The following is a 22,279-nucleotide window of genomic DNA, read 5'->3' on the forward strand; positions in this document are numbered from 1 at the left end:
GATATAGCTTCAAGACAATTATCACAGATGGATGTCTCCTATCTGACAATTACATAAAAGTTATGTGATCTGATAAGGAAGTTCTATATCCGGACATGACTGTCTGTGATGAAAGTCTTGCTTGTTTTTGTTATAACAGTGATTGATCTGCTGAAATGAATTAAAGGCTGATCCAGACAAAAGAACATTTTCTCAAACTTTTTCAGGGACATGCCTCCAGATTTAGTATTTGTTGATACTTGAATGCACTGGCCGATTACGGGTTAATTGTCTGAAGATGTGCGTTATAACCTTAGGGCCAAACAGGCCTGTAGCTAAAAGATTTCTCTCTCTCTCTGTCTATGCTAGGGGCTTTCTTTCACTCTGTCCCTCTGGTCAGATCACACGTGTCTGCTCTAGTAGAGGATGAAGTTCAGACTGTGAGTGGCTGCCATTGCATATAAAGTGCCTTTGAACGTGTTTATCATGAAAAGGGGGCTATATAAATCTGGTATAATATAATATAATATAATAAGAGTTTTTGACTTTCAGGATATTGCAACATTCACAAAATTAAGTTATACAACTTCAATAATTATGAAGTAGTACTTGTAGTCTTACACATGTAGATTTAGACATGTGTATTAAACATATGCAAGTATGAAATAGCAACTTCATCGTTTTGAAGAATATTGCATTAGAACTTTGCACTAAAGGTCTGTTATAAGTGAATGAGCCAAATATAAATGAGCCGCGCCATGAGAAAACCAACATAGTGCATTTGCGACCAGCATGGATCCAGACTAGCCTGCGCATCCATGCAGTCTGAATATGTTCACTTTCAAAGCCTATTGCAATTAGAGAAACCGTTAGCAAACTGCATGGATGCGCAGGCTGGTCTGGATCCATGCTGGTCGCAAATACACTATATTGGTTTTCTCATGGTGCTGCTCATTTAATACACAATAAAAAAAATTCATATGGAAACAAAAGCTTAATTCTGACTGATAAAAAAAACAATTAATGAAACATAAAGAATATTTGGCACATGTATCTGGGTGTCTGTGAATATAAATACTAACCTACAAACTTTTATGTAAAAGGTAGTTAAAAACAAATATATTTCGTGCCCCTAGATCCATAACTATTGAAATCCTATAACATTGCAAAATCTCAAGTTTCAGAGTTCATGAAAAGGTAACTCTACAAACAATCCAGTGTTTATGAAGGTACCTACTATGACATATGTAACTAGCCTGTGATTGATGACTGTGATTAGTAGTTGCAGACAAAATTGCTGGTTCTGTCTAATGATTGTCTACTCACAAAAGGTTGTCGTTTACCCTACACAAATTTGTTGGAGTAACTGCTGTTATGATGCTGGGAAAAGTTGCGTCAATTATGAGAGATATAATGACAAAAACACAGTAATTTTATATCGATCACTCCCAAATTCTGGAGGAAGTCATTGTTATTGGTTGGTTCAGTCGTCTGTGTCTGCTCTGTATTTTAATATGTTTTTAAAGGATTTGTAGTCTGACTGTAGGAAGTCTATGAAAAAATATCTTACACAGCCTTGTCCTGTATCAGGGTCCAAGCCTGAGACTACATCAAGACTCCTGGTTAAAGTTTTGATGGAATTTTACTCTATCTTTGTTATTACTTTATAGATTCACTTCAGACTTAAAACATTTGTCCCACATTATTACCCTCATTAAATGACTAAATGTTCAAAACTCTACCACCAATATGTCATGAGTTATGAGAGTCCCTTTTTATTTTAATTTTTTCATGGAACTTCACTATGTCTCTGTTATTACTTAACAGATTTGCTTGGACTTGGATCCTAAGTCTGGCCAAATATTTCATGTGTTATGCCCCTTTTTACTTAGAATTTCAAGTTAGAGTTTTGATGCTCTCTCTGTCTCTGTATTGTCAATGAATTTGCTTCAAACGTAAATTAGTCGTTCCTCATTATCACCCACATCATATGACCCAAGTTCCATACCACTGCCACCTATATTTGATGAATTGTGCCCGCATTCAAAGACTGAGGAGGCTTATAGTGTTATAAACTGTCCATCCGTCATTCCATCCATCTGTCAGACTTTGTAACATCTGATTGAAATGAAACCAGTATACATCATCAACATAAAGTAGACAAAAGTCCCTTTTTTGGACTTCCTTGTTGTTTTTTTTATGCGGAGTTATTACTATTTTTGGATTTTGAAATATTACAACTACACAAGAACATTGTACAATCAGCTCCTCCTACAGTTTCCATCCAGTTGAAATGAAACTAGTACACAACATTAACATGAAGTGGATATGAGCATATTTGTGGGACTTCCATGTCTGATTATTTATTTTCTTGACTAACAGATTTGTTGTAGACTTTATTATTCTGTCAAGCAATTTCAAGGGGCATGTATTATAATTTTAGATTAAATTTTTGAAGAAATTTTATTCTGCCTCTTTTATTGCTGAATGGATTTGATTTAAACTTAAAACAATTGTACCACATCATCACCAACATCATGTGGCACTAGTCCTTAACTGTAACTGTTATATCATGAATTATGTCTCCTTTTCATGCAATTTCTGGTTTAAGTTTTGATGCTCTTTCACTGTATCTTTGTTATTACTTAACATATTTGATTGAGACTTAAAATAACTGATCAGCCTTATCACCCACATCATATCACACAAGGTCCATAACTCTGAAACCCGTGTTTGTTAAATTATGCCCCATTTTTTCACTTAGAATTTTTGGTTAAAGTTTTGATGCTCTTTCACCCTGTTTCTGTTATTATCACTTAATAGATTTGCTTCATTCTTAAAACATTTGTTTCATGTTATCACCATCATGATGCAAGGTCCATAACTGGTACCTAAATATCTTGAAATATGCCCCCTTTTCATTTGATGCCCTTTCACTAATCTCTGTTATTACTGAATGGATTTGTTTCAGATATAAACATATCAGCAGAAGATGAGACACCCCAGCTGCCCTCCCTCTAAAAAAAAGTTTTCATTGGTTATCATTCATGTGGTCATATTTGATACAGATCAAGGTCATTTGGGTCACCTCATGTATACTCTCATTTTCTTTCTCACTTGACTTCATCCTTTTAGGGGCCTCCGTGGCCGAGTGGTTAAGGTCACTGACTTCAAATCACTTGCCCCTCATCGATGTGGGTTTTTGCCTCACTCGGGGCGTTGAATTCTTCGTGAGGAAGCCATCCAGCTGGCTTACGGAAGGTCGGTGGTTCTACCCAGGTGCCCGCTTGTGATGAAATAATGCATGGAGGGGCACCTGGGGTCTTCCTCCACCATCAAAGCTGGAAAGTCGCCATATGACCTATGATTGTGTCGGTGCGACGTTAAACCCAACAAAATAAATAAATCAGTCAATCATCATTTTAGTTTAGAAACTTCACAAACATGAAATATTTTACAAAGCAGTATTGAAGGGTATTAATTACTCGCATGATAGCTCTAGTTTTCTCAAATACCCAGCATTGAAATAGTTTAGTGCACCATCTCCTATGACAGCTCTGACACAGTCAGACACAATTTATAACTGACAGGAATGTTTGCCATGAGACAATGGCAGATGAAGCAGCTTGACTTGTCAAGGGCATGCATTTTGATCAAAGGTCAAATATGCTGTATTTCATGTGTGCTGTGTATCTTTAGGATTTTCATATAACTTGGCACAAATGTTTGCCATAGTAAGGTCAATTTTAGTCTTCTTGCTTCAAGGTCAGGTATCTTCTTTGTGCTATAGTTAGATAGTACAGATCAGTTTTTCCCTTCATTTAAGTGAAACAGTATTGGGAGACATTTGCTTTCTTTTAAAGCAATCTCGGATACATTTGTTGAAACGTTTACTTTGGCCTTAGAAATAAGATAACAGATACATTGTTTACCTCTATGACAGTAATTTATTTGGAAGTGAAAAATTAATCTAAGAAATTCACTGTATAAAGTTTTAACAAATACTCATATTCAACATATATGTACTGTTATTGCCTGATGTTTTATACTAACAGATATGTATGATTTCACAGTTAATGATTAGGAGTATTTTTGATTGTTAAAATTCAATTTTGCTCACGTAAAGAAAAAAATGCATATTTTCAAATTGGCTTGCTGTCTGCAATATTCTGTTTTAGGTCTCCTGCCACCTTAAAACCTAGCCATTTTTGGATGTTCCCTGTAACCAATGGTCTCTAGTTGACTTTGATTTATATGCATAAGATAATTGTCTTGTTTGATTGTTTATGATGGGAAATCATGATATGGGTAATGGAGACTGATATTTACTGTATTGGGGAAGATATTATTTTCTCATGTATATTAAGCAGATGAGTTTATCTGAAGAGTCACGAAATGGAATTATTTACTGGTAAATGATGAATGGTTTGATGCTAAATTGGCAGAACTTGTCTTGAACATGACCAACATGTAAACAGATATGATTTTATTTAACAGGTCTCACACACGAACAATACTTCAAAAGAAGGCTGATTTTTAAGATTCCTTCAGAAAACACAGTGTCTCTACAGTATGGCCATTGACTTTGACTTGCATGATTGCTTGCTGCTTTTGGTTCGAACACCGTTTATACATAGAATGTTCTCGTGTCCAGAAACAGTTAATTAAAGCTGGTTTGTGGATGGGTAATGATTGTAGAAAGGTGTAAACTCTGAACCTAATAACGCAGAAGTACCCAGGGTCTCTCTCCACCATTAAAGCTTGAAATATGCTATATTGATGTAAACAGTTTATGTGTGACTAAAAATCCAACTAAACAAAAGATTGTACGCATTTAGTCATTTCTTCTCTCTTTTTTATTACAGGGAGGAATATTAAACTTAAGCAAGAAAGACAAACTACGTGCCCAGGGATTGCTGGAATCCGTTTCAGAATCTGGGAAATCAGCCGACTCCAGTGACGATGAAAATGAACCTCTGCTTAGAAACAGAAAGACAATTAATTAACACCATTGTCTATTACTTTCTGTACAACAGAGATTTCCTGATAGATATCTGTTACAGATTAAAGTTGAAATGTGATAAATCAGAATAGCCTGAGGACTTGTGCAGCTAAAGAATAGATTTATTCATCTAACTTTGATAGAAATGTATTCTGTTGAAAAGATTTGTCTTCCGTAAATAATAATTCTTTTCTGATTACAAATGTCAGGTTGTTTTACGTTTTTGAAGATGCAATGCTGTTCTGTTTTTGGAAAATGTACGCTGTTTATTTGAACAATCATGATTTTACATTCTAAGGCAGAGCTGAGTATGGGAAATAACAAATATGTGTAATTTTGAAAAAAAGAAACTTGGCTGTTCATTCTCATTAAACATTGTAATTATTATTTATAAAGTTTATCTACATGTGTTATGATGAATATTTCAGACTGAAATTCAATGATAGAAGTTTTATGTGTTGAACAGTAAGTTTCAATTTTTTTGATTTTTAGCTCACCTGTCACAAAGTGACAAGGTGAGCTTTTGTGATCGCGCGGCGTCCGTCGTCCGTCGTCCGTCCGTGCGTCCGTGCGTGCGTCCGTAAACTTTTGCTTGTGACCACTCTAGAGGTCACATTTTTCATGGGATCTTTATGAAAATTGGTCAGAATGTTAACCTTGATGATATCTAGGTCAAGTTCGAAACTGGGTCACGTGCCGTCAAAAACTAGGTCAGTAGGTCTAAAAATAGAAAAACCTTGTGACCTCTCTAGAGGCCATATATTTCACAAGATCTTCATGAAAATTGGTCAGAATGTTCACCTTGATGATATCTAGGTCAAGTTCGAAACTGGGTCACGTGGGGTCAAAAACTAGGTCAGTAGGTCTAAAAATAGAAAAACCTTGTGACCTCTCTAGAGGCCATATTTTTCATGAGATCTTCATGAATATTGGTCAGAATGTTCACCTTGATGATATCTAGGTCAAGTTCGAAACTGGGTCACGTGGGGTCAAAAACTAGGTCAGTAGGTCTAAAAATAGAAAAACCTTGTGACCTCTCTAGAGGCCATATTTTTCATGAGATCTTCATGAATATTGGTCAGAATGTTCACCTTGATGATATCTAGGTCAAGTTCGAAACTGGGTCACGTGGGGTCAAAAACTAGGTCATTAGGTCTAAAAATAGAAAAACCTTGTGACCTCTCTAGAGGCCATATTTCTCAATGGATCTTCATGAAAATTGGTCAGAATGTTCAGCTTGATGATATCTAGGTCAAGTTCGAAACTGGGTCACGTGGGGGTAAAAACTAGGTCAGTAGGTCTAAAAATAGAAAAACCTTGTGACCTCTCTAGAGGCCATATTTCTCAATGGATCTTCATGAAAATTGGTCAGAATGTTCAGCTTGATGATATCTAGGTCAAGTTCGAAACTGGGTCACGTGGGGGTAAAAACTAGGTCAGTAGATCTAAAAATAGAAAAACCTTGTGACCTCTCTAGAGGCCATATTTTTCATGAGATCTTCATGAATATTTGTGAGAATGTTCACCTTGATGATATCTAGGTCAAGTTCGATACTGGGTCATGTGGGATCAAAAACTAGGTCAGTAGATCTAAAAATAGAAAAACCTTGTGACCTCTCTAGAGGCCATATTTCTCAATGGATCTTCATGAAAATTGGTCAGAATGTTCACCTTGATGATATGTAGGTCAAGTTTGAAACTGGGTCACGTGCGGTCAAAAACTAGGTCAGTAGGTCTGAAAATAGAAAAACCTTGTGACCTCTCTAGAGGCCATATTTTTCAATGGATCTTCATGAAAATTGGTCAGAATGTTTACCTTGATGATATCTAGATCAAGTTCGAAACTGGGTCACGTGGGGTTAAAAACTAGGTCAGTAGATCTAAAAATAGAAAAACCTTGTGACCTCTCTAGAGGCCATATTTTTCATGAGATCTTCATGAATATTGGTCAGAAGGTTCATCTTGATGATATCTAGGTCAGGTTCGAAACTGGGTCACGTGGGGTCAAAAACTAGGTCAGTAGGTCTAAAAATAGAAAAACCTTGTGACCTCTCTAGAGGCCATATTTTTCATGAGATCTTCATGAAAATTGGTGAGACTGTTCAGCTTGATAATATCTAGGTCAGGTTTGTAACTGGGTCATGTGCCGTCAAAAACTAGGTCAGTAGGTCGAAAAATAGAAAAACCTTGTGACCTTTCTAGAGGCCATATTTTTCACGAGATCTTCATGAAAATTGGTGAGAATGTTCACCTTGATGATATCTAGGTCAAGTTTAAAAGTGGGTCACGTGCCTTCAAAAACTAGGTCATTAGGTCAAATAATAGAAAAACTTTGTGACCTCTCTAGAGGCCATATTTTTCAATGGATCTTCATGAAAATTGGTCAGAATTTTTTATCTTGATGATATCTAGGTCACATGTGCTGAAAAACTAGGTCACTTTGTCAAATAATAGAAATAACGACGTCATACTCAGTTCAACACTGGGTCATGTGGGGATAGGTGAGCGATTCAGGACCATCATGGTCCTCTTGTTTTGTTTTTGTTTTTTTGTTTTAAAGAACATAAGGACATTATCAGTAGCTGATCACTGCAGATAAGGAACAAAACATCTGTCTGACACACAACAGCGTTTTGGAGTCTGTAATACGATTGTCATAGAGACTTTTGATCGAGACATAAGTTAAGTGAAATGACAGATGGACATTATCTGAGAGAGGTCTACACTGTACTGCGGGATGATAATCAATAATGGCCTCAGAATTGTCAGTTCTGTTTTTGCCATTTTATACGTATTAATTAACTGAGATTGCAAATTAAGATTTTTGTTTGCAGTTTGACAGTACTAAGATTGAAACCATAATACTGTGCCAAACTTTAGTTTCTAGTGGCGTTAAGTGTATTTCAAAAGGTTTTTAAGATATCAACGAAAACTTATTGAACTTCATATCAGTGATGTTGATATCGTACACGCCATAATGTTACAATGTAAGTCTATGGGAAAACAGTTGGTGGTCTCTAACCTCAAACTTGAAATACTTATTCCTCATCATCATCCACATCATCTGACACAAGGGCCATAACTCTGGCACCAATATTTCATGAATTATCCCCCTCTTCACTTAGATTTTCAGGTTAAAGTTTTGATGCACTTTCTCTATCTCTGTTATTACTGAATGGATTTGATTCAAACCAACATCATCACCCACATCATATGACGCAAGGTGCATAACTCTGGCTCCGTTTTTTCATGATTTATTCCCCCTTTTTACTTACAATTTCAGGTTAAAGTTTTGGTGCACTTTCACTCTTACCTCTATTACTGAATAGATTTGATTCAAACTTAAAATAGTTGTTCAGCATCATTTTAATATTACTTGGCATAAATGTACCTCTTAAGGTAGTTCTGCACGTTTTGATCGAAATTGTTTCTACAATGTAGAATTTGATTAAACTCTGATTTTTAAAAACTTCAGAATATACCTAGAAAATTCAGCAAATAAAAAGATAGGGTCGTGTGTTTGATTTTTTGCTAGACTGATTTGAAAAATAGGGACCTCACAAAATACTCCATAACGGGAGTCTATGGGAAAATCATAACATTCATAACATTTTCGTGTATAGACATTTTTCTGCAATGTAGATTTTGATGAAACTTCTCACAATTGTAAATAAAGACATGGCCTATGATTTGATGAAATAAAATGTATAGGTCCGTGTTCTTATTTTTCAGATATTTGACCATGATTAAAGTAAACCAGACATTTCACGCTAATTTTAAGAAATTATTTTGAATTATTTAACGTGTGATATGTTTTAATATCATATTTCGACTTTAGAAATATAGCAACAGAGCCACTAATAAAGTTACTCACAGGTTGCGATTAACCCATAAAATGATTTTCATTTCCGTACACCGAATCCAGTCTATATTCTACGTTTTCCGGAAAAATGACGTTACGCCATCACTTCCGGTTTATCAAACGTGCAGAACTACCTTAATAAGATGATGTGTCATGCACAACTTTCAGACCCCTTGCTCAAAGGTCAAGGTCACACTTGACAGTCAAATATTAACATGGCATGAAAAGGGTCTGTTTCGTGTCCAGTCCATAACTCTGTCATTTATGAAGAGATTTTAATATCACTTGGCACAAATGTTCCCCATGATGAGATGACATGTCATACGCAAAATGTGGACCCCTGCCTCAAAGGTCAAGGTCACAATTGGGGTCAAGAGGTCAACAGGGCTTTTTTCCTGTCCGGTCCATAACTTTGCCATCAATGAAGGGATTTTAATGTTACTTGGCACAAATGTTCCTTATGATGAGACGACATGTCGTGCGCAATATCTGGACCCCTAGCTCAAAGGTCAAAGTCACAGTTTGAGATAAAAAATCAATAGGATTTCTTTCCTGCCCGGTCTATAACTTTGTCATGCAAAATAGGATTTAAATATCAGTTGGGAAATATACTTCCCTGGGTGAGACAACATGTCATGCGCAAACCCCAGGCCCTAGGTCTTTGGTCAAGGTCACACTTAGAGGTCAAATGTCAGAAATAAAAATTAATTTGTCTTAAGCATTTCTTCTTCATGCATGGAGGGATTTTGATGTATATTGGCACAATTGTACACCATCATGAGGCGAAGTGTCATGCGCAGGTTCCTTCTTTAGAATTACTTCCCTTTGTTGTAACTTTTTTAAAATTGACCGTTAGAAAAAACCAAGACCATTTTTCTGTGGTACAACATAGATGTTACTTTCAAATTTTAGGTTATTACAGCTGAGACATTTATAGTCATTTTCCAGTAGGGGACTTTGTATTGCATGGCAATACTTCATTCACTTGTTTTTACTAGTAAAATTCTTAGTGCCTACGACAACTGAAAATAAGTTAAGTTTCTTTATAAGTATGTAAGTTGTAAATGTCAACAAAATTGATTGATAATTTTGAAAAATTTTGTAACCATGTCATTTTTTGGTTTCATTGAGATCCAGCCAACATCTGATAAAACTGTATTTATAAATTGTAACTATTTTTCACTTTCTGAATTTCATGGTACATCTGTTACCATCTATTTACATCTGAATATAGTTCTTTTTGTTTGCACACCAATATTTCATATGTGGTATTAACTAAACAATATTTGATGCCAAAATAAACATATTGAATTGTATTGTTTATATGTTGAAATGGACAAAATAATAGGATAAAAAACACATGCAGAATGTTTTGTTTTTAATTATTAAAGTTGAAGTGTATTCAGTTATTTGAACTGTGGCAGTTTTTCTATCAATGATAATAGTAAACTTAGCTCGGCTACTCGAAGAATAAGTAGAGCTATCCTACTCTACACAATGTCAGCATCAGCGTTGCATCTTGGTTAAATTTTTGTATCAGTCCTTTTTTAGCAGATACCATGATAAAGGTTCGTCATATAGCAGTTTTTATTTCCAATATGTTTCATTGTAATTCAGAAATGTTATGAATCCAGACACTTATTAAACTGACTACAAATGTATTTACCTTCATCATGCTGGACATAATTGATTCTGACTTTGCAACCAGTGCAGATCAAGATAAGACTGCACATCTGTGTATTCTGAACATAATCTGCACTGTTGAGTCAGTTTATTTAGGTAAGCATTCATTTTCACTGTTAATAACTCTGTCAAAATTGAAAGCTGGACAAGCACATTAAAGAATTTTAGTATGGGAAGGGTTTATTTAATTATATGCTTATGTACAATTAAAAGGGTTATAAAACTTCCTTAGCAAATCTGAAAGAAAGTGCAGGGAAGCATTGCCCTGCAGCAACTTACATTTCTACCAAGTTTAATTGAAATCCTCCTATTCTTACTTGGAAGGACAGAAAACGGTTTAAACCACAATGATATTTACATGAACAAAGGACTATACCTCTTGTCGTACTAATACAATTTGACAAGCGTTTCCCTATGCTGAGTTTAAATTTCAAATTCTACCATGTTTTATATAATTACTCCACATCATGTAATTGATATAGTTTTGGGTGGATGAAAAGTTGGCAGTCCAGACAAAGCCACAGCTATATTCCTCTGCCTTCACTGGTAGACAGAAATGTGCTGAAACCATTAAGAAACAACAAAGTAAATAAGTGCTACAAGATTTACTTTATAATATCTCAGTTTTAAACTGTGTACATGAAATTTCATCCTCCTTTATATGCTGTCCTCTGTTATCTGAAGTAAACAAGAAAAAAAGAACATAGTGTTGAAAATCTATCTTTTTTGTACTTTTTTTTAAATACGGCATAAATGCTTGCGACTTAATTGCACATTTCATGCAAATCTAAAGAACGGAATTAAATAGTGTGTGAATGTGACTTGATAGATATAAAACTGTGTGTTTTAAATCAAATTAAAGGAAATGAAATAATTTGAAATTACTGTTGTTGCATAAAACTATGAATACAAGGTAAAGATCTGTTTATAAAGATTTGATATCAGGCTAGCTATAATGTAATTTTGTCACTGATCACACGCTTTCCTTTGTTGATATCATATATCTCTGTATTGGGTAATTGGATTTTATCATTGTAGACAAAAGAGAGGTATAATAAAATAAATGCTTATTGTTAACCTTATAAATATTAATGAATTGTGACATTTAAAGTACAGTAAACTTACTGTTCTGTAAAAAGATCCAGGATGCCAGACAAGTCATTCTTTTCTGCCAGTGTCTTGGTTGCTAACTTAAAAAACTCCTCTTGCACAGCGAGGGTTTTCACTTGCTGCTCTGCAACCTTCCTCTGACTTCTGCAGAGTGCAGTGTTTTCTTCATAGAAGTTTAACTGAGCCTCTTCTAACTCAGTCAATGATCTAATGAAATAAAACAAGAAACAACTTAAAGGTGGTCAATCACATTTAAACAACATTTAATGACATTTTTTACTTTTTGTATATTCTGGTAGAGAATTATTTAAGGAACAAAAAGACCAATTACAAAGAGTTAGATTCCTATTTGAAATGTATATTTTATTATTTTTATAAAATTTTGTAATTACTCCCCTTTAATATGAAAGTATATAAAAAGCTGGGTATTTCTTTTTATTTCGATACAATGTCTAGTTTTACATTTGCATTTGATAGACATATCAACTATTGAACAATCTGAATCAAAATGCAAGTTTAAAAGCTGTGTGCAGCTTCTGAATTCATTTATTTCCAATCTATCTTGGTTGCGCAACCAAGATAGGCAAAGGGAGGTAATAATAATTTTTCAAACTTGCGTTTCTAATGAATTCCATCTAAATACATAATTTTTAATGCAAATATTTTACAAATATATTACAATATGTCTAATATTTATACATTTCCTTCGGCAAAGTATGTTTATCAAATTTATACTTATGATAAAATAACTCTATCTTGGTTGGGCAACCAGGATAGGAAAATGAAATTTTAAAAATACCTCCAGTGAAAATCTAATTTGTATTAAGTGTTGAGTGAACGTAAATGAGTGTAAATGATCAGATGCTAAAGTTTCGAACAAATCCGTTACATGGCCAAAATCTGATTATCCACCTTTAAGTAAACACTACAAAAGATAATCATATCTTAATGACATAGCCAACTTTCAAATGCAACACTAAGTTTATTTCTCTCAAACAGATTTCAACAATAAGGCCCTAAAAGATGTCCTAGTTACAATGTAGTTAAGTTCATATTCAGTGTATTCTTTATTGATACAACCTTAAATTCTCATCATTATACCCCCACAAAACAAAGTTTGGGGGTGGTATATAGGAGTGAGCTTGGCGGTCGGTCGGCCTGTTGGTTTTGCATGGTTTCCAGATGATAACTCAAGAAAGGCTTGACCAATTTAAATATTTTTGGTATACAGGTGTAACATCAAAAAATACAGGTAAAGTTCTACTTTGAGGTCTGTAGGTCAAAGGTCAAGGTCACAGGGACTGGGAACAGTTAAGTGGTTTCCGGATGATAACTTGAGAACGTTTGGGCCTAGGATCAAAAATTTTTGTACACAGGTGTAACATCATGAAATGCAGGTCAAGTTCCACTTTGAGGTCTGTAGGTCAAAGGTCAAGGTCACATTGACTCAGAACAGTTAAATGGTTTCCGGATGATATCTTTAGACCGCTTGAGCCTAGGATCATAAACTGAAATGCAGGTCAGGTTTGACTTTGAGATCTGTAGGTCAAAGGTCAAGGTCACAGTGACTCGGAACAGTTAAATGGTTTCCGGATGATAACTTGAGAATGCTTGGGCCTAGGATCATAAATTTTGGTACACAAGTGTAACATCATGAAATACAGGTCAAGTTATACTTTGAGGTCAGTAGGTCAAATGTCAAGGTCACAGTGACTTGGAACAGTTAAACAGTTTCTGGAAGATAACTTGAGAATGCTTGGGCAGAGGATCATGAAACTTTATAGGGAGGTTGATCATAAATAGCAGATAACCTCTAATGATTTTGTGGTCAGTAGGTCAAAGGTCAAGCAAGTTCGGCCTAAAAACCGCTTAGTTCTGTGACAATGTCATATTGTGGGAGTATAATTCGTCACTCCTGTGACAACTCTAGTTTTATCTATTTTACATACAAGGTCCATATGCGCAGACCCGTAAGAGAACATTATGACATCAATTATGATGTCAAATTGCCACATGACGTCTATATTACATTTCTCCGCAGGAAAATAAAGTCCAGCATAATATTTATTAAGGTATGTCAATGAGCATGTCAGAATGAAAATAATCAAGGCCTTCTTGTGATTTATCCTCTCATTTACCAAGGTTTAGAGTTCAGATGCTTCATTAGTTAACTGTGGTAAATTAGACGATAAACCACTCGAAGTCACTGATAGTTTGTTAAAAAGTAAAAATACCTTTTCCTCTTCTTTCTGTCTCTCACTTCATCTACAACTTCTTTTCTGCTTTCAACCTGCAATACAAGCATTTTTCATTCAGATGTGTCTTTTACAAAAAAGGACATTAGGAAGATACAGACTGTTAAGTTATTGCATGAATTCCAAGAAAATGGAATGATATTAGGTTTAGGTCCTTATCAGATGGAATCCTCTTTCATAGAGATCAGTTTTTTTGGGATGGAATTATATTTCCCACAGTTTTACATTAACAAGCTATGACGTCAAATTTTATTATCAGACATGTTAACTCAATTTGCAAGATACTGAAAAATGTCTCATATATAGGTGCTATACCTATATATAAACACTGACATGTAAAAGAAGAAATTGTGTCTCTTGAATGAGACGCCACATATGTTGAATGGGCCCTTAAAACTTTAAATAATACATCTTTTGCTTGGGCATTTTGTACCATTGCTTTCTAATCCTTAACAGACAAACTAAAGTGTGAACATAGCTGAATTTTGGGGGATTTCGTAAGGACTTCATTTCCACCTGACATTTTTCTGCTTGCATGCCTCTGAACTAAATAATATGTACTTCTAACTTTTAGCCATTTCTCAATCAAAGGACAGCCCTTGATAACATTATATAGATACCTGTACATGAATAGTACTTGGGTGGATTACCACTGTCTCCTCCCCCTCCACCTGCACAACGGTCTCACTCGTACTTGGTTGCACACATGTTTCCTTGACACCTATTGATAGTGGGTAATAAATATTTACTCTTACAGTGAATGACAGACAAAGATATATAATTCAGTCTATTTCAGTCTCTTAATATATAATATAATCACTGGAGTTTGAAACTCAGCCAATAAGACCATGGAAGACTGTCATCAAGAAAATAATATATACCCACTTTATACAAAATAAACACTTTATACATCACTTAATAATGTCCTGTGTTTTTACTGTATGCAGACATTTTATTCCCTAATGAAGGCTAACTAAATGTCTAAACTTTGGAATTGAAATATCGAAGAAACCTTTTTGAAGTTGTGTATACTTTTACATATATATGAAGTCTTTCTTATCGGTAGAATTTCAAACTCATGTGATATAATGCAATTCTCATTCAGCTTTCTGATTATTAGACGAAATCCTCTTAAGTATGTTGAATGAGTGCAAAGATGAAACAGTTACAGCATGTAACTTAAATAGAAATGAAAAGAGTATATCTATAGTTAAACCTGTATTAAGATTAAAAAGTGGCAACTTATACAATTTGCTTCTTAAAAAAGTGACATAAAACATAATAACAGTATCATCGATTGATAAAGATGAATAGATGTTTAATCTTGGTGACCACAAACACAAGTTAAACCATCTGTATACTCTGTAAATTAATTTCATATTATAAAATTAAAAGTAAATGCAAATGCTTCCTGTTAATTTGAAATAACTGTTTTCAGCTGAATATACTCCGATGGGGTTAAGTGCAGTTCTATTTTCTAGTACTTTCAAACTTGCAGCTATAAAGTTGTTTTAATTAAGATGGGTTTGTTTTATATGATAACTGTCAAGACAATAACAAAATACCAAATGAAATATTTGAGCCACGCCATGAGAAAACCAACATAGTGGATTTGCGATCAGCATGTATACAGACCAGCATGTGCATCCGCACAGTCTGGTCAGGATCCATGCTATTCCCTTTTAACGCCTATTGAAATTTAGAGAAACTGTTAGCGAACAGCACGGAGCCTGACAAGACTGCATAGATGCACAGGCTGGTCTGGATCCATGCTGGTCACAAAGCCACTATGTTGTTGTTCTCATGGCGCGGCTCATTTGTTAATTTACCCTTTACCAGTAAAGGAGTTTTTTAATTTACACACTGCAACATATGATTTGTTATCTATATTCCTTTATTTGAAAAAAAAATTCAAAGCTGTTCAAATGCTACAACCTTCAGCATTCTTTTTGAAAATGTCCTGTCCATCATTGAGTCCATCTATTACGGCAGAAGGTATTACTGATATTATCTGGAAATAAGCAGAAAGAATGGAGTACAATCATAAAATTCTTTAAAAGGTGTTAAGTTAAGACTACTGAAACTTCAAATTTGCTTCTCAATAATTGTACCTTAGCTCCTTTCGGCTACTGTAATAATGTTGGTGATTTGTTTCTAGCTTTTGAATATTATTCTCCAATTATCATTAATATTAAAATACAAGAAAAAATAAGCATCCTCAAGGATTCCTCAATGAAACACTTCTTAAAATTATAAGTTACCAATCTTTGATACCTTCTCTTCCCAATCTCTCAATGAATTCACTGCCCCACCTCCACCTGTCTTCCCCATTTCCTTCCTCCTGATCTGCTCCTTCTTCTTTGTCTGACTCTACATAAGACATTGTAATGATGTTTGAAATATAAATGTTAACAAAAATATATAAAACATATATTTTATTGCCAGCCCAGTTAGCTGAATCAGTTTCACACAGGAAGTTGAAACTTGTAATTCTAGATGAGGGTTTAAACTGGGATCCACTGTATGGTTACTATATATAGTTGAGTAAATTATTAAATGAGGAACAAAGAGCTAAAGAAATAGATCTTTTGTAATAAGACTGACCCCGCAGAGATTTTCTGTATTTTATAATTCCTCATCAATTTTTAGATGATGAAATGAAATTCAAAGAGTATACCTTCAAATCCTTCCATTTTTTCATCACCTCCTCTACCGACCTGTCTGACCCTCCAATACTGTTAATTCTGGAAGAAAATATTAAAGGTCCGATATTAAATGAGTGCATTGGGTACAAACTGAAGGTCAAACTTAGTATTTATCTACTTATAAATCTGACCATACAAAAATATAAAAATACTATAATATAATTGGTGCAAAACTATTGTAAGTATATATAAATAAAGAACAAGATACAATAGTTTTGCGCCAAGCCCTCGTATTGGTTTAATTGTAAAAAAAAACAAAAGTCAGCTAGTGTAGTCAATTAAAAACTCAGTCAGAGCTTATGTTGTTTTGTTATATCTTATATGCCTTGTTGACTTAAAATTAAACCTATCTTGTCTTGTCTTGTCTTGTCTTGTCTTGTATTTATTATACATGACACTTTCAAGTTTGTTTTTATTATAACTGATTACATAATTCTATAATTCATCGGTCATTTGTAGATCTATCTGAACAGTGTTTGTGTTCACAAACACAAATTACAGCATTTGCAAATGAAGAAATCAGTATGCCTTTTCTCTCGATTCAGATCTCGAACCTTCGTCTTTTGAAGATTAGCATGCAGGCAGCTATTTATTGATTTTAAATTTTTTGCATGTTGTGGTAAACCATGATAGTTAAAAGGAATGAAAAATATATACATATGTGGTAGCATATGTGGTAGCCTACAGACTTATTTGGTTCAATGAGACACCGGCTGGCTATTTCATTGGACGGGTGTCGACACAAGCCCAAGACTGGCCATCCGAAACTAGCTAAACCTAAACTTGCATTGTATTAAGAAATTATTTGCACAACACTACTGTAATCCTTATAATTGTAGCCTTACTCATTTGACTTATCAGGATGACTTATTTTAGGATATGTACTTACACGACTGTCCGAATTTCTGGGTTGTCCGAAATTCTGGGTCGCAAACCAGTATATATTATAGATATCCATGTATGTATATTATACGATATTTTTAAGTGGTCATCCTTCTAAGACGTGAAGGGACGGCGACAGTCAAAAGGCAGTTATTATATCTATACTGTATGACGCTATTTTAAAAGCATTTGTTCAGCTAAGGGGCCTCCGTGGCCGAGTGGTTAAGGTCGCTGACTTCAAATCACTTGCCCCTCATCGATGTGGGTTTGAGCCTCACTCGGGGCGTTGAATTCTTCATGTGAAGAAGCCATCCAGCTGGCTTACAGAGAAGAAGCCATCCAGCTGGCTTACAGAAGGTCGGTGGTTCTACCCAGGTGCCCGCTTGTGTGATGCACGGAGGGGCACCTGGAGTCTTCCTCCACCATTAAAGCTGGAAAGTCGCCATATGACCTATCATGTGCTGGTGCGACGTTAAATAAAAAAAAATTGTTCAGCTAACGAATGTCTTTGTCAACAATAGGATCAGTCACAGTACTTTAGAAATATAGAAAGACGCGGAAATACGAAATGAAAAATAAACCTTTCACAAATATCCCTCCAGAACTGCCCCTTTTCCTTTTCACTTGTGTCTCCGTGCCTACCATAAATGGTAGACACATTGTCTGTGCATCCGTTGACAAGGACGCTGACTTCGTTTACTTGCCAATTACTCTTTCTGCTTGTTTTACTTTTGTAGCGGACATCTTGTCATTAGATACAGACGATTTTTGACATAAGTCACGTGACCCGGATGTTTACATTTCAGACTGCATCACTGTTTTTTAGGTCGTACGACGGAAAACAGTCTTAGCTGCGACCGAAGATGTACGACCGTGTTCATAAAACGGTTCGGCCGTAGTCGCAGAAAAAATCTTAAATATCTGTCTTACGATGCGACCGGCCTTACGACCGACCTCGATGATAAAACGGGCCCCAGTATAGTTGTAATAAATTGCTATGTTTTTCTGTATTGAAACTGTAATATTATACAACAGACATGTGATTTTAAAGACTAATTAACAATTTTAATACAATGAGCAATAACTCTTACAAGTAAAATGATCTTAGCCTGTAAGTGATCAGTTTGCAATTACAATAAAAATAACACAAACGATTGATAAAAGTGAAAAATACATATTCTGAAATAAATATTGTCAATTCTAAACAGGCCCTTTTGGAAATTTAGTTAAGTGTATTGATTTAGATGATTATTAAGATAGTTTAACCTCCTGTATTGCTATTTGTTGTGCAGAAAAATCTGATCTGCCCACAGATATTGAAAGCTCAAACCAAACTTTCAAAGCTCAATGTTAAAAAAGCTGAGCCAGAATACCATTTTGAACACTATCAGCTGTTTGGTTGATTTTGAGCACATTCTTTAAATTGACCAATGACAAGGGTGCATTTTGATACAGGTCAAAGGTCAAGGTCACACTTAGACGTTAAAGGTCATTTTTCATGATAGTGCATTGATGGGCGTGTTTGGTCCATATCTTTGTCATCCATGGATGGATTTTCAAATAACTTGGCATGAATGTGTACCACAGTAAGACGACGTGTCGCGTGCAAGACCCAGGTCCGTAGCTCAAAGGTCAAGGTCACACTTAGATGTTAAAGGTCATTTTTCATGATAGTGCATTGATGGGTGTGTCCGATCCATATCTTTGTCATTCATGCATGGATTTTAAAATTATTGGGCATGAATGTGTACCACAGTAAGACGACGTGTCGCGTGCAAGACCCAGGTCTGTAGCTCAAAGGTCAAGGTCACACTTAGACGTTAAAGGTCATATTTCATGATGGTGCATTGATGGGTGTGTCCGGTCCATATCTTTGTCATTCATGCATGGATTTTAAAATAACTACGCATGAATGTGTGGCATGGTAAGACGACGTGTCACGCGCAAGACCCAGGTCCGTAGGTCAAAGGTCCTAAACTCTAACATCGGCCATAACTATTCATTCAAAGTGCCATCGGGGGCATGTGTCATCCTATGGAGACAGCTCTTGTTTGCACTAAAATATGAATTGATGCATGTATTTTATAAACTGCCAATACTCAGTGTTTCATTGTGATATATGTACATAAATATTAATTTGTCTAAAAAGATATATGCATAAATGTGTTAAATGTGGGTATATGCAAACCGTGTAAATGTGTTGGGGTCCAAGCAAATATGCATTGTGATTCGTATGGACAGGAAACTTTCTCTACTTGACTGCTTTTATTTACTGTCACTAAGTTTTCGAAATGGTGTAAGGGTATCACTTATTTTACGATCACACTGAAAATAGACACAAACTATTTATAAAACCTAATAAAGAAGTTGCCTGAAGAATGAAACAAATGTGAGTTATTTCCTGTTTCATGAATCGTAATTTCATTGTAATTTTTATCTCGCGAAATGGTATGAAAAAATTATCAAAATAATATGTACATAATATTTTTATAAATACCACATTTTGGTGGAGAACCCCTATAGTAATGACTGCTTATCTTGTCCTGATTACTTTTCTCTGTGCCATGAAGTTGTAACCAGTATTCAGTTATTATTATATGACAATTTTATTTATACTTGTTTATAATAATTGTATTAAAATTGGAAAGATCTAATGAAAAAGAGATTAATAGTGTGTGACGTACATCTGATTGTCAAGTGTTTACATTAAGGTTGATTTTAAATTTGTTAATTTTTGGAAAAGTGTATAATGAAATATGTTGTATGTCAGTGCTTCAAATTTAACTTTATAAAACCTGATTCCACAGTATTGTACATTATTGATGTAAATTGAAAATGACTGCTGATTTCAGTATTAATTTTCGTCTTTTAAGTTTATTTTTATTTTCATTTTAATTATTAAAATACATCTTAATTGTTGTAATGAAGTTGATATTTTTAGTCATTTCATGTTTATTTGTAGTCAATTTTAATATGAAATTTTATGATAATAAAGCTGTTAATATTGTTTGAGATTCTGTTCTGACTTTGTTTTGACCATGCTCACATGGGTGTGTGTGAAACAGATAAATATAGTAATTGCTGTGTTGACCAGTTGTGGAACAAATTACCATAGATCGAATTAGATCTAAAACACTTATACGAAAAACGAGGCAGAAGAAAACAGAGGACTATAATGAACTACCAAAAGTTATACCTCTGCTTGAAACACCTCTTTCTCAGAGAAACAAAAATGCATACATTCTTAAGCATTCATCACATATAGAAAACGATATTTTTGAGAACTTAAAAAAAGAAATTTGTTATTATTCTTCTGTAATATTTAGCTAGATATGTATTAATATGTATCATGTGATGATTATATTAAAAATAAATTATAAAAAAAAATATATTCAGTATTGTGGAAATTGCTTTAACTTTTGTATGTAAAACATTTGAATGAAATCAGTTAAGGTAATTTATTCTAATTTGAATTATTGTTCAGATATAAAATTTTCAAAGCAGTTTTTGTTTTTAATTTTTCAGTTCATTTTGTTATATAATACATGTTAGCCATGCTATTTTAAAAAGTGTTTGTTTGCAGAGCTACAATTGATCTTTCAGATTGGCTTGGCCCAAATCTTTTTGATAGTTATTCAAGTGTTCATTTATAACATGTTTTTCCATGAATTTTGAAATATTAGAGTGAAATATATCTGGTATTTTCACAGTGAAAAATATCAGATATATTTTTCAATGGTAATAAACTATAATATAGGTAAATTTAGTAAAAAAAAAATGAAATGAAAAGAATGTTTGTTTGTTTTACATGTAAGATTGAAATATCATTCACTCATGAACACCATATCTTACATTTTCACTTGTGGCTATACCACTTGTAAAAATATTGCATCTGATGTTCTCTCATGAAAGATATTTATACAGCTCTAAAATTCTGCCTTGATATTTAGCATGTAACATTATATAGATATCATATGGCAGCAGGTGTGACATCGATATTGTCAACCAGAGGGCGAAGCGAAAGCCGAGTGGTGACATTCTGTTGCAAGGGTTGACAATATCAGTGTCACACATGCTGCCATATTTTATTATACTGAACAAAATTAAGCACATAAAAAGTTAAAAAATGTTTTAATTCATTTAATTCAACTGTTTCATCTTAGCTCGGTAATCGCCTGTGTATACATTGAATAATGATGTCATAATATACTATATGTGTACAAGGGAGTTAATCATTTCATGATTTGGCTAAAAATTTGAAGCAGTTATTTGCCCTTATTATTATTATACGACATTCAAAATATCAGTGCAGTCAAATGACCTGACAGTCACTTTTGCTTAGTCACATGTCAAAATGTTTCTGATAGTCAAAATATCTCTTTCTCGGGAAATGGAATTTTATCATTACAGACAAAAGTGAGCTATAATAACATCTAATGGTTCTTTATAAAAATTGTTCAAATTATGCCCCTTGGGGGAAAAGAGGCCTTGCGCTGGGGATCCAAAGTTTTACGTAGACTTACTTAGGAAAAAACTTTAAAAATCTTCTTGTCTGAAACCTCAAGACCTAGGCCTTTGATATTTGGTATGAGGCATTACCTTGTGGTCCTCTACCAAGATTGTTCAAATTATTACCCTGGGGTGAAAAGAGGCCCCATCCCCGGGGTCCCAAGTTTTACATAGACTGATATAAGAAAAAACTTAAAAAATCTTGTCTGAAACTGGAAGGCCTAGGCCGTTAATATTTAGTATGTAGCATTGCCTAGTGGTCCTCTACCAAAATTGTTCAAATTATGTCCCT

The 22,279-nt window shown here is 34.5% G+C and overlaps 2 protein-coding genes across 2 annotated transcripts in view; one reads left to right on the plus strand and one right to left on the minus strand.

The window, feature by feature from the left end:
• Window positions 1–7,513, plus strand: part of LOC123524981 (major facilitator superfamily domain-containing protein 1-like) — a 33,178-nt gene extending 25,665 nt beyond the window's left edge. Inside the window, exon 13 of the mRNA XM_053538283.1 lies at window positions 4,845–7,513. Coding sequence (XP_053394258.1) covers window positions 4,845–4,985 — 141 coding nt within the window. The 3' untranslated portion in view covers window positions 4,986–7,513. The remainder of the gene's footprint in view (window positions 1–4,844) is intronic.
• Window positions 7,514–10,241: 2,728 nt separating this feature from the next.
• On the minus strand, window positions 10,242–18,223 carry LOC123564421 (uncharacterized). Its single transcript, XM_053538284.1, has 8 exons — window positions 18,060–18,223; window positions 16,569–16,635; window positions 16,166–16,261; window positions 15,827–15,902; window positions 14,512–14,612; window positions 13,871–13,926; window positions 11,652–11,843; window positions 10,242–11,087 (listed from the first exon to the last, which is right to left on the minus strand). The coding sequence occupies exons 2-8, from the start codon at window positions 16,590–16,592 to the stop codon at window positions 11,051–11,053; spliced, it is 582 nt and encodes a 193-aa protein (XP_053394259.1). The 5' UTR covers window positions 16,593–16,635; window positions 18,060–18,223; the 3' UTR covers window positions 10,242–11,050.
• Window positions 18,224–22,279: the final 4,056 nt, after the last annotated feature.

Source organism: Mercenaria mercenaria, chromosome 3 (assembly GCF_021730395.1).
Source record: "Mercenaria mercenaria strain notata chromosome 3, MADL_Memer_1, whole genome shotgun sequence".
Lineage (NCBI taxonomy): Eukaryota > Metazoa > Mollusca > Bivalvia > Venerida > Veneridae > Mercenaria > Mercenaria mercenaria.